Source organism: Cottoperca gobio, chromosome 19, assembly GCF_900634415.1.
Source record: "Cottoperca gobio chromosome 19, fCotGob3.1, whole genome shotgun sequence".
NCBI lineage: Eukaryota > Metazoa > Chordata > Actinopteri > Perciformes > Bovichtidae > Cottoperca > Cottoperca gobio.
In genome coordinates this window covers 11,276,755-11,289,804 of record NC_041373.1, presented here as the reverse complement: position 1 = coordinate 11,289,804, position 13,050 = coordinate 11,276,755, and the positions used below count along the sequence as shown (strand labels likewise).

General features: G+C 38.3%; 2 protein-coding genes across 4 annotated transcripts; both read left to right on the top strand.

Annotated features, from left to right (window-relative positions):
- The first annotated feature begins 661 nt into the window (after positions 1-661).
- ppa1a (inorganic pyrophosphatase 1a) lies at positions 662-5,711 on the top strand. Its single transcript, XM_029456479.1, has 11 exons — positions 662-789; positions 981-1,045; positions 3,497-3,550; positions 3,907-4,026; positions 4,115-4,201; positions 4,279-4,405; positions 4,503-4,630; positions 4,882-4,967; positions 5,093-5,162; positions 5,375-5,414; positions 5,521-5,711. Exons 1-11 carry the CDS (start codon positions 729-731, stop codon positions 5,547-5,549), a joined length of 867 nt encoding a protein of 288 aa, XP_029312339.1. The 5' UTR covers positions 662-728; the 3' UTR covers positions 5,550-5,711.
- Positions 5,712-6,946: 1,235 nt separating this feature from the next.
- On the top strand, positions 6,947-12,370 carry sar1aa (secretion associated, Ras related GTPase 1Aa). 3 transcript variants are annotated; one of them, XM_029457159.1, is made up of 8 exons: positions 6,947-7,064; positions 8,128-8,200; positions 8,453-8,572; positions 9,121-9,186; positions 9,974-10,077; positions 10,169-10,300; positions 10,414-10,494; positions 11,174-12,370. In XM_029457159.1, the coding sequence occupies exons 2-8, from the start codon at positions 8,143-8,145 to the stop codon at positions 11,273-11,275; spliced, it is 663 nt and encodes a 220-aa protein (XP_029313019.1). In that variant the 5' UTR covers positions 6,947-7,064; positions 8,128-8,142; the 3' UTR covers positions 11,276-12,370. The 3 variants fall into 3 exon arrangements, with proteins under 3 accessions (XP_029313019.1, XP_029313021.1, XP_029313020.1); XM_029457160.1 differs by having other exon boundaries at positions 6,962-7,050; XM_029457161.1 differs by lacking the exon at positions 11,174-12,370 and having other exon boundaries at positions 10,414-11,167.
- Positions 12,371-13,050: the final 680 nt, after the last annotated feature.

The following is a 13,050-nucleotide window of genomic DNA, read 5'->3' as shown; positions in this document are numbered from 1 at the left end:
AAGTAAATTTAGCTTCTCTATAGCTGCAGTAGATTGAATGTATTTCAATCACTGCAATTACACGCCTTACTCTGACATAAACATGTACATTAAGTAACATGGCAAGTACCCTTAAAAGCCATTCATAACCATCAAAATACCATGGTGTATTTCTATACAGAATCTTTAAAAAAAAATAGGGCCACAAGTATGTTATTAAATAGTTACAGTGAAACTCCAGAAGCGAGAAGTCACAACGTGGGCGCGCCGCCTAATCCTGCCTTGTTAATTGGTTTACAGCTCACGGCAGTCAGCTCCATCTGTTTATGTCTGAAAAGACCTCTCAAGAGCCACGGCTTACAGGAGGGAAATTAAAAACAAATCACTTCACACGCAAAGAAGGTAAAGAAACTTCACTTCCAGGCCGCAGAATGCATGTGGCAGCCATGGAGAAGTGGTAATAAGGAAGGATTAGCTGTTGATTATTCTGAGTGATTCTGCTTCTCTCAAATGTTTGTTTACACTTGTTAGCCACAGATGCCAATAATGGATGTGGTTAGAATTCAGTAACCATACAGGAACATTCAGCTCTGTGTTCTGGCCTTTACACTTCCTGTTGTCACACGCAGGCAGTTGTCAGGTGCTTACGTGCATGCCTGCTCCCTCCGTGTCAGTGAGCGCCTGTCAGTCAGGAGCTTCTTACCTCTGGATTAGAGCACAGACCACAGTGTTCGAAAGCAACAACAGAAATGAGCGTTACCGTCGAGGAGAGGGGCAGGCCGAACACCCAGGACTACAGGGTGTTTTTCAGTAAGAGCAGCTCTTTGAATGAACTAGTTTGTGTGTTGTGGGGAATCTAAGTGCAAAGGTTGACTGTTAATTTGCAGCTGTCTTGGCATTGTAATATCTGCATTGGCAAGTGGAGCTTTATGAAGGGATCCCACACTTTGTAGCTCATCATAAAGTAGAAATTTAATTGTATTCATTCCTCCTTTCCATAGAAAACTCTGAGGGCAAATACATCTCTCCGTTCCATGACATACCCATCTATGCAAATGAAGCAGAGGTGAGCACCGTGTGTCAAAGTTATTGCTGCGGATTTGTTTCTTTTAAAAAGTAGAGGTAGCTTTTGGAGTACAGAAGCTTGTTGCTGAAGCTGTACTGTAGCCTATAAATGTTCATTAAAATACATGTTATTGCAAATCAATTGTTGTACACTTACTATTTGTAGTTTCAAAAGTATAATTATATACTCCAGCTGACTAAAATGAGTCATATTAGGCAATATTGAGAACATTTGTGCTGCTTTTTCTTTTGCATTTACCCTATAATTCCCAATTTGTCTGCATTAGCGGACAGATCCTTTCCCAGTACCAGCTCGGGGGCATAGTCAGTGTGCTACCTTAACTGACCTTTAGTAACTTTAGTGCAGGCAGACATCGGTACTGTAAGACTACTGCATTGGGTTTAACTTAACAGGTTCAAGAGAGGCCAGTGTCTGCCAGTTATAAAACATATACAGTATATCTCAAAAGTGAGTACACCCTTTAGATTTTTGCAAATATTCTGTTATATCCTTTCAGGGGATAACATTATCCTACTGAAACTTTGATATAACTTAAAGTAGTCAGTGTGCTGCTTGAATAACAGTATAGATTTATTGTCCTTTGAAAATTACTCAGTACACAGCTGTTAATGTCTAAACAGCTGGCAACAAAAGTGAGTACACCCCATAGTGAACATGTCTAAATTGTGCCCAAAGTGTCAATATTTTGTGTGACCACCATTGTTATCTAGCACTGCTTTAACCCTCCTGGGCATGGAATTCACCAGAGCTGCACAGGTTGCTTCTGGAATCTTCTTCCACTCCTCCACGACGACATCACGGAGCGCACAGATGTTGGACACCTTGCACTCCTCCACCTTCCTCTTGAGGATGCCCCACATGTGCTCAATTGGGTTTAGGTCTGGAGACATACTTGGCCAGTCCATCACCTTAACCTTCAGCTTCTTCAGCAAGGCCGTTGTCATCTTGGAGGTGTGTTTAGGGTCATTATCATGTTGGAAAACTGCCCTACGGCCCAGTTTCCAAAGAGAGGGGATCATGCTCTGCTGCAGGATGTCACAGTATATATTGGAATTCATGTGTCCCTCAATGAAATGCAGCTCCCCAGTGCCGGCAGCACTCATGCAGCCCCAGACCATGATGCTGCCACCACCATGCTTGACTGTAGGCAAAACACATTTGTCTTGGTACTCCTCACCAGGGTGCCGCCACACACGCCGGACACCATCTGACCCAAACAGGTTTATTTTGGTCTCATCACACCACAGGACATGGTTCCAGTAACTCATGTTCTTGGATTCATTGTCTTCAGCAAACTGTTTGCGGGCTTTCTTATGCATCGGTTTCAGAAGGGGCTTCTGTCTGGGGCGACGGCCATACAAACCGATTTGATGCAGTGTGCGGCGTATGGTCTGGGCACTGACAGGCTGACATCCCACTTCTGCAACCTCTGCAGCAATGCTGGAAGCACTCGCACGTCTATTTTTGGAAACCAACCTCTGGATATGACGCTGAGCACGTGGACTCAACTTCTTTGGTCGACCCTGGCGAGGCCTGTTCCGAGTGGAACCTGTCCTGGAAAACCGCTGTATGATCTTAGCCACTGTGCTGCAACTCATTTTCATGGTGTTGGCAATCTTCTTATAGCCAAGGCCATCTTTGTGAAGCGCAATAATCCTTTTTTTCAGCCGCTCAGAGAGTTCCTTGTCATGAGGTGCCATGTTGTCCAGCATTCAGAGAGAATTGTGCCCAAAACACCAAATTTAACAGCCCTGCTTATCATTTACACCTGAATCCTTGTAACACTAACGAGTCACATGACACCAGGGCGGGAAAACAACATCATTGAGCACAATTAGGACATGTTCACTATGGGGTGTACTCACTTTTGTTGCCAGCTGTTTAGACATTAACAGCTGTGTACTGAGTAATTTTCAAAGGACAATAAATCTATACTGTTATTCAAGCAGCACACTGACTACTTTAAGTTATATCAAAGTTTCAGTAGGATAATGTTATCCCCTGAAAGGATATAACAGAATATTTGCAAAAATCTAAAGGGTGTACTCACTTTTGAGATATACTGTATGATATATATTATATATATATATATATATATATATATATATATATATATATATATATATATATATATATATATATATATATATATATATATATATATATATTGCTCCATTCACTCCATATTTAGAGTATTATATTGGCAATGTGTTATTTATTCCATTTCTTTCAGCAGCCAAGTTTAGGGTTTGTAGAGATAGGCCTGTAGTGCTGCAAAGCTTCAACCTGTCTTTCAGTCTACGTACAATCCCTATTATGTGGGTCTTACATAACTAAGACACGTTTTATAGAAATGTATTTAAAACAGGAAAGAGAATGTATCCGTGATGTAACAAAGCTGTGTTTCAATCTTATTAATATTTTTTGCAGAATATTTTTCACGCCGTTGTGGAGGTTCCAAGATGGACAAATGCAAAGATGGAGGTATATATATGCATATATTTGTAAATAATCAATGTATTCATTTGTTATGTTAATGTATGTTCCCTCCTAATACTCTTTACTACTCTATATTCTTGTAAAATAAAACAAAAATAAGACTTTTGTCATGGACATAGTCCTCTTGTTGCATGTTTAATCCCAGACGTATTGATGTTTTATCATTACACTATAAAATAATGATAAAAACATAACATAGTAACGTTTGAGTTAATATGTTGATACGTCTTTTTGTTATTCTTTGTTCCAGTTAATAATGTTTTTTTTTAATAATACAGTGTTCCCAATGTGGTTCAGTGCTTCCTGTTCTTAGTAAGTTGGTGTAACTGTCTGTTTATCAGATTGCCACCAAAGATCCTCTCAATCCCCTGAAACAAGACATGAAGAAGGGGAATCTTCGTTATGTGGCGAATGTGTTTCCTCACAAAGGTTACATCTGGAATTATGGAGCTATTCCGCAGGTAAGTCCTCCTCAGACAATGTTCAAACAACAACAGGAAACCAGACCGTGTCCCTGCTCCATCAAACTCAAGCTTCCTCTTTTCACAGACGTGGGAAGACCCCAATCACAAAGACAGCGACACAGGATGCTGCGGAGACAATGATCCTATTGATATATGCGATATAGGAAATAAGGTACACATCTGATTAGAGGCTTTGAAGAGACAGAGTTATATTCAGTACTTTTTTTTTTAAGTGCCTTTGATTCTCAGGTGTGCTCTCGAGGAGAAATAATCAAAGTGAAGGTGTTGGGAACTCTGGCTTTGATCGATGAGGGCGAAACAGACTGGAAGGTCATTGTGATCAATACCGAGGACCCTGAAGCCGCCGACTTTAACGGTATGAATAACCTGCAGTGGAAGAAGAAGAAAATCTGCCACCGGATACAAGCTATTCTGAATTTTAAAGTTTTCCTTTGTTGTTGATCTAGTTGCAGATATTAATGATGTCAGACGACTTAAGCCTGGATACCTGGAGGAAACTGTTGATTGGTTCAAAAGATACAAAGTCCCAGATGGGAAACCTGAAAACCAGTTTGCTTTCAACAGCGAGTTCAAGGACAGGGTACACCTTTTAAAATAGTACTCACTGTATTTGTGCTGTATTTTTTTTTATGTTTTAAAACTTTAAACTACTGATACAACAGTTTTTGTATCATATCATAATAAAGCATTTTTAGTGGGAAAATTAGATGAAATCAGATGTTTTGAGTGTTTCTGCTTTATTCTTTACTTATTCGTTATTGAGGCTTTTGTGGAGTAAGGAGATGAGCTAAATCTGTCTTTTGGTTATTGTGAATAAAATGTATTTTCCAGGACTTTGCCATTGAAACAATCAAGAGCACCCACGAGTTTTGGAAGGCACTGATTTCTAAGAGTAGCAATGCTGGCGAGTTAAACTGGTGAGTATGTATGCTTCATTATGGAAACAGTAGGCTATATGACGGTGTATATGACAAATGCTGTTAGTGATATTTCCTGCCATAACTTTCAGATATATTTCTCTTGTTCCTCTTTCATGAATCAGCATGAACACCAGTGTCTCAGATAGTCCGTTCTGCTGCTCCGCCGGGGACGCAGAGGCTGTGGTGAAGTCTGTAAGTCTGTTTTCATATTACCAGCTTAATAACTTCCCTAATGAGACTACAAAGGATAAATATACAGTAACAGCGTGCTGTATAACCTGGTAACACACAAAGCCCTCAGACAATAGGAGACGATCATTATTGATTTATCATTAATGTTTTTTTAGAACAAACAGAAACCAGCATTTCATCTCGTTCATATAATTACAACAAATCTTTTACAGGCATGTGCTTTTGGAGCCGAAGATCCCATTCCAAGTTCAGGTGAGTGTTAGTACGGTTTTTTTTTTGGGGGGGGGGGGGGGGGGGGGTTCTAGCTAATCTATGTTGTTACTTGATGGAAATCATATCTGCTTGATTTGTTTTTCAGTCGACCAATGGTTCTACTATGAGAAGTAAGAAGAAGCTGCTGAGCAGAAACCTTTCTTTCTTTCTTTACTTCTTTCTTTTCTTCATCTGATTTCAACACATCAGAACATGCATGAACTTAATGGATTAGATTTATATTTCATGTCTTTGCTTCTTTGTTCACACTTGACTGTCAAAACTGCTTGTTGTGTGATTGTGACAACATATTTAAGTTATTGGATAGTAGCCTTTCATTTCAGGCTTGACAGAACATTGCAATAAACCAAATTAAATCCCAGGGGTGTTGTGTATTGTATTGATTTTATTGCCACTACTACATAAAAAAAGTTTTAAAAAGTGATGCTCTGCTTGTAATCTTTGAAATAAGACACATAAACACATTTTTATACAGTCCTCATTCCAACAATTTATGTGGACATACAACTTATTGCACTACTGCTGACAGGCAATCAGGCAATTCAATTCAATTACGCATTTCGTGTTCCTAAAATGTAATAGCCACTTAGAAGTACGAATTACGGGTTGTTAAAGTATGTGGCTGTAAGTGGATAAACCCCAGGGGTGCTTCTGTACGTTACAATTAAACAATAAGCTTCAATAAGTACTAGAGACCTTCACAGTGTGGTTAGAAAGAATGACTACAACAGCTAAAAAGTGTTGTTATGAAAATAGTAAGCAGATTAGTCTAATGAAATAATCATTCGGTACAGTCCTAAAAAATGAGCTCCACCTCAATTGAATTAATTAGTAATAATAATCTAATGATATAATATATATAAATATATAATATAACAATCACAGGGGTCATTTTCACATCACAGTACTTTTACACAAGTAACATTTTCAAAGCAGGACTTACTTTACTTTTTAACAGAGCATTTTTTGCAGTGTGGTATTAGTAATGTTTTTTTTATCGAAACAATCTAAAGACTTCCTTCATCACTGGGGTAAAACTCCTGTTCATCCTATAATCCCTGCAGATCTCATGAGTGAGTTTTATTTATATATCATGACTATGAGCAGGTTTTTTGACAGATGGATTGAAGGATCCAATTGCAGGAAACACAAAAAAACAAACAGAGTCCTAATCTGTAGTGATTTAGTCTCTGCTCTGAACATTGTCATGACAGGTGCATCCAGTAATGGTCAGGATTTAACATACTAAATAATGAGAAATAATAAAGAATAAGGAAACAACTAAAAGAGGTCATATTCATTTGGGTTCCTGATCATACAGACATTCTGGGAAATGAAAGAGTGGACAAACTAGCTTAAATTGTTAAATAATAAAATATAGACACATGTTTTGTCTCAAAATCAGAAGAAACGGGAAGCATCCAACCGGTAGGAATTGAACTGTAGGAGTTTACTAACTCCAGAAGATGGCAGCAGCGCAACAGTAAGGGTGCAAACTGCCCCTAAAACCCAAGAAGAAGAAGAAGAAGAAGAAGAAGAAGAAGCAGAAGAAGAAGAAGAAGAAGAAGACGCGGAACTCTGATTGACTGTTTCCAAGGAGACCACCAACACTACGGTCAGTGCTGAGGGGTAAGTCAGCTAACATTAAAGTTAGAATACTATTTAGACGTAAACACAGAATTAAACATATTGTACTGTTGACATCAGTTCATAATGACTTTGCGCGCAGTCTGCAGTTTGTTGAACGTTGCCCTGGCCCACATGAGAACAGACTAGAGGTTTAACGTTAAGCTAACATGCTCATGCTAACTAGCTTAAGAGCGTCATTGCCGTTATGTCGGCTCACTATGACACCTGAAACAATCTAAATACCAACCCACACATACCTACAATTGATTCAGTGTTTTGAATATTACACTGTTGTCGATTGTAATTGTCATTTTAGATTTTAGCAGAAATTAGCACTGTTATGTAGGCATGTAGGTTAACGTTAGCTAACATATCTGTCGATATCGGCGATAATGAACACAGGTGTTTGGAGGCAATGGCTAAGTTTGATCTAAACGATATATGGAGCTTAGTGGATATTACATTTTACGAAAAGGTAACTAGTCCACCTACTTAACATGTGGGTGCAGCTGCAGTGTCGTGTCACATATCACGTTATCTAGACCAGGATAATAAAAGCACCTGATTATAAATGTAATGTTGTGCAATAACAGACCTTTCTCATGGCAGACGTGCTAACTTGTCGTAGCAGGAAAAACACAGGTAAAACAAGCAGGAACCAGCTCACCTAAAATGCACTGCAGACGTTTTCCATTACACCTGTGCTTTTCCTGCTGTCATAGGCCTAAATGTCTGCTGTGAAAAGATCTTTAAAATACTAAATTTTTATTCAAACTACTAATATACTGCTGGATGTATGTTGACCCAATTCAATCGCACGTTTTCTGCATTATTTTGATGGATGTTTCTGATATTTTATCCACCTTCCCTCCATATACACAGGAGCAAAAATATTAGAAACCCCTCACAACGTAATGTTGTTTAAAACATCATCACAAACTATGCCCTCAAGAATTGGCTACAGAAATGAACACCTGATACAGAGTAAATGTCGACATTTCTATTTTTTTGGCCACTCGGTGCAGTGTTATGTAAAAGTAATCTGTGCTCTTTGTTGTTTCAGTGAAAGACAGACAAGATGTCATTTGTATTCGACTGGATCTACAGGGGGTTTAGTAGTGTTTTACAGTTCTTAGGTAAGTGCAGTCTGAAGTTTTGCAACAATTAAAACATGTGGTAAAGTACAAAGTAAGGGTTTAAACAAAATGAGTTTAAGTCCTAAACAAATGCAACGTAATCCATAACCATGAAGCTTTCTTTCTGAAATGTAGCCAAGGTAGTAAACGTGTAAAGTACCCAGGTCCTCAGCACTTGAGTGAAAGTTATTGTATTGGTTATGTTCCACCTCAGGGATTGTACCAATGACATTTTTGGGTCATTTCTTACAGGTCTGTACAAAAAGTCTGGGAAGCTGGTTTTCCTGGGCCTGGACAATGCTGGCAAAACAACTCTCCTACACATGTTGAAAGATGACCGACTTGGCCAACACGTGCCAACGCTGCATCCAAGTAAGGAGAGATTCAGATGGTGGTGTGTCATCCTAGGTTTAAATGTTGTTGGTGTACAAAAGAATCAAGTGCATATAATATTGCCCACTTTAAAGCTGAACAGATTCAGAGAAATGTCAGTTTGAAGAGATGTGATTTTGAACTTGTTGGGTAAATAGTTATCTGCGATATATATGATGTTTGATGTTTAGATCAATGTTATCGATGTTGTGGCACCAGTATAGAAATATTCTTTAATGATGGGGTTTTTTATATAACTGTCTGACACTTCATGTTTCTGTTAATAGTAGATTATCACAGGCTTTGTGTTCTTTGGTGCACACTGTTTTATTTGAGTTTTATCATGCAGTAAATGAATACAGTATGATATGATTCCCTCTTTTTTTTTTTATATTCACCTATTCTACAGTTACATAGACATTGTTATGAATTGTAGATGACAATGTTGTATCCTGAGCCTTACTGTAATTTCCAGCCTTTTTGTTCTCACTGTGCAGGTCAAAAGATCCCTCCTAATAAAATGGAAATGTATCTTCTTTTTCTCAAAGCTTCTGAAGAGCTGTCGATTGGTGGGATGACATTTACTACATTTGATCTGGGGGGACATGTACAAGGTGAGATATTTCTCCACTTTTGCCAATAATTACACACTATTATATAATAATAATAATAATAATAATAATAATAATAATAATAGGTAGGAGCAGGAGGTTTACTTCTCAGCCAAAGTGTTCTGAAAGTAATTTAAGATTGAGCGTAAATAGATTGTCGTAGTGCCACCTCAAAACTACATGGATGTGAAACATCATTCACCCACAGTAGTTGTATTTATGTTCTTTCATAAATTTTGGGATCAAAGAAAGAAAAATAGCAGTGAATCAGCAGCTCTTGGCCGCCACATGGTGTCTCAGCGCCGATGTGAAATTATTAAACTTTTAGTGTTTCAAATCAGCTCTGATGGAATTACTGAGCTGAAAAAGAGTGCCCGTGTACAGAGGTTGTACCAGTGCTGCAAAAAATGTGCATGAAGAAAGAAGCACTACTCCATGAAATTCTGATATCGATGAATAAATTCATCTTACAAGAATTATCACAGTTTTCTACATCTCACAGTAAAATGTAAAACACATATTTGCCTTGTTGAGTCAAATCAAAAATACTGTGCGTGTGTGTGCGTATATTGTAAAACATCATTTAGACATCAGAACCTGTGAACCCTCATACCACTATATAAAGATTGTGTCACTTTATGATTGTACACAGAGACAATAAAAGGATGCAGCTTGATGTCATCAGTTCTAAGTTAAATCTGCTGCATTGCAGGCTGAGAAGGACATTCACTGTCTTATTAAATTGCTGCAAGGACAGTTAATTCACAAACTGTTCTCTCTATGCCGACAGCTCGAAGAGTGTGGAAGAACTACCTGCCGGCTGTGAATGGAGTCGTTTTTCTCGTCGACTGTGCGGATCACGACAGACTCTCCGAATCTAAGATTGAACTCGACGTAAGATTAAACATCACCGCTGCACCCCGTTTCCACCCGACCGCCTGTTAGCTGTAGATTGACGATGATTGCGCTGCTCTTGTATTTCTAGGCTCTCCTCGGAGACGAGACTATAGTCAATGTGCCAGTGTTGGTGCTTGGTAATAAAATTGACCGCCCCGAGGCCGTCAGCGAAGGAGGACTGAGAGGAGCTTTTGCTCTTGATGGTCAAGTTACCGGAAAGGTAGGCGTGTTATAGATCGTATCTTTTAATTCCCATAAATGGTATGATCCCTCGATCTGTGTCCTGGTGCCTGATGACCGTCATCCTCAATAATCCGTATTTGTTGTCGACAGGGAAATGTCTCTCTGAAGGAGCTGAACGCCCGGCCGCTGGAGATTTTCATGTGCAGCGTGTTGAAGAGACAAGGCTATGGGGAAGGTTTCAGATGGTTATCGCAGTACATCGACTGAAGCTCAACCAGAAGGGACACATTTGTCACAAAGCATGACAAAGACTTTGTCGGTGTCAATCCACATTTCAAACTAAGAGCATATTAGGAGCATATTCTTTTTTTTTTTTTTAAATACTTTATTCAGGATTTAAAGGTTTCTATGCAGACCTTTAAAAGTGGTTCACGGTGAACTGTCCTACCTGTGTTGTTGTTAATGTGAGAATTAACTGAGTTGTCTCACTCCGTGGCATGTTAATTAAGGTTACATCCAGCAGACTTACATTAAGCAAGAATGTAGATACGTACACATAAGTGTTGCATTATTTAATATGGTATAGACCAACTGCTGTAGTTGGAATTTATTAGGAAGCAAGTGATGAGAATTAAGAACTGGTGGTGATTGTGCTGGGTAGTTTACTGCTTGTCTGACATTGGATTAAGATAGTCGCGTTTAGATTTTTAAGATACATATATATAACTAAATATATAATTCGTATATTTAATCGAATGATACGCAGCCACTGCCTTCAAAGCATATAGCCAAAGATGTATGCTAATGACTTTGGGATTAGCAGGGAGAGAGATTGGATTTTAACAAAAGATATCTTCCATGCTGAGCACTATGCCAAAATATCAAATCCCACTTTTTTTTTTTTTTTTAGAAGCCAAAAAAGGAGAAGAGACAGCACGTCCCACAAGATAAAGGCAAAGATGATGTGGAAAATGAGTCAAACCGAAACAGCTCACTGATGAGTGCGCTGTGAATAATGTGTTTCTCACTTTCACTGTCTCGTTTAATTTTGTGCATCTTTTCCTCCTTTTCCTCAACCCAAAGGGATGCTACGTGTTGCGTTGAAGGCAGCTAATTCAAAGTGTGTTAGTTGGACTGAAATCAGTCTTCAGGATCTTTTGACTCAAAGATAAAAATGTTCACGCCGAGCTTTTATGACGTTCGATGGCTACCCTTGCTTTAGGATATCATGAAGGCTGTAATTTTGCATTACCCTTAAAATGTCGGAAGGCAATAAAGTAGAATGACCAAGTGTACTGTCGCAGAGACAATCTTACTCCTCTGTATTTGAAAGTAGGGAAAAATATATATGTAGTTCTGAGCCTGGTAAATGAAGTCATTAATTGTTCTTTGTTATTTATTCCTTTTTTAATATACAGCCCGAGCAATATATCTGCATGTAATCAGCATGTAGGCTGTGCAACAGAGTTTAAGTGCTGCAGACGATGCACTTTTTGACTATCTGAAAAAGATATGAGAGTGCACTTGCAAACGTGCTAACCTGTAAATGAATATTCTAATCTTCTGGATTTTTTGAGTCTGTGCATGTGAACATGCCTACATTTTTACAACGTCCTGTGTAAATGTGTATCCTCATTATGAGACGCTGGAAATGGAACATTTGATAATTTTACCCCATTTGCCGTCTCCTGCGTCCCATGTTTACAGTGTAACATTCGTGCTTATTAATATATGCAGGGATGTTTGTGACTGAGATGAAAAGGAAAAGCAGATTTTATACGGGGAACGTTGAGTGTTTACTGAGATACAGTATGCATGAAAACAAACGGCTTTTTTTTCCCCTTTGAACAGTGTTCTGTACCAGTCGCTGAACTCCTGTAAATTATGTATGATACAGATGTAAATGTTTGTACAGTAACTGCCTCTAAACTGATACTAATAAAGCACTAGAGATATTTATGGCAGATTAACTTGAACAATATATTTGCAGCCATTAATCTGTGCAAATAGTTTCAACTTGAATGACAACATGCACACGTCCAGATAGATCTACGTGAGGAGGGGTTCACATGTTGTAATAAAAATGACTTTTGTTTTGCACTCAACAGACCGTGCGTCATTATTTATAACTCCAATTAAAAACCTTGTTCACAAACTTAAGATATATTTTATTTATATTAGTTTTAGAGAGGCATTTTGTCTCAAGGGGCTCACTTATTAGTCTCTCTTCAGCACTGATGTTTTCATTACAAAGGCTGTAAAGATAATTCACCCCCCCCCCCCCCCTTGCACCTTTTCATGTTTATTTATTTGTACAACGCTGAATCACAAAATGCATTTAATTATGTTTTCTTCTGACTGAAATGTCATCGTGTAAACAAATCTCCCCAAATGGGATGCAACTATAAAACACACAATGATTAATATTATAAAAAAGACTAATTAAAATGTTGTTTGATAGGACTACAGCAAACAATTGTTTTCACTATTTAATTAAGATGAATTAGTTTTGGAGAGTTGTTCCCACTTTGACATTAAAGTATATACAGTCACTGTGATTTAATGTTGTAAAAACATATGCTAAGTACAAGGTGGTGAATACTTGAGCTGTATCTGTATCTATCAACCTAATGTGAAGCCTGAAGGCTGAACACTAATGTCGAACTCATTTCTGATTCAGATGTCATTTGATGCTGATGTAACTCAAGTGATGCAATCAAGCTTTGTTTTGGCACAACACTAAAAATGTTCCTTTCATTCTCCGTCGTTAATGCTTTTATCTCCGGG

Bases quoted from the DNA above. Each gene is read 5' to 3' on its own strand.
- sar1aa (XM_029457159.1), top strand. From the start codon at position 8,143: ATGTCATTTGTATTCGACTGGATCTACAGGGGGTTTAGTAGTGTTTTA. The intron at 9,187-9,973 runs GTGAGATATTTC...CTATGCCGACAG, and splicing joins TCTGGGGGGACATGTACAAG to CTCGAAGAGTGTGGAAGAAC. The intron at 10,301-10,413 runs GTAGGCGTGTTA...TGTTGTCGACAG, and splicing joins ATGGTCAAGTTACCGGAAAG to GGAAATGTCTCTCTGAAGGA.
- ppa1a (XM_029456479.1), top strand. From the start codon at position 729: ATGAGCGTTACCGTCGAGGAGAGGGGCAGGCCGAACACCCAGGACTAC. The intron at 4,027-4,114 runs GTAAGTCCTCCT...CTCTTTTCACAG, and splicing joins ATTATGGAGCTATTCCGCAG to ACGTGGGAAGACCCCAATCA. The intron at 4,968-5,092 runs GTGAGTATGTAT...TTCATGAATCAG, and splicing joins AATGCTGGCGAGTTAAACTG to CATGAACACCAGTGTCTCAG.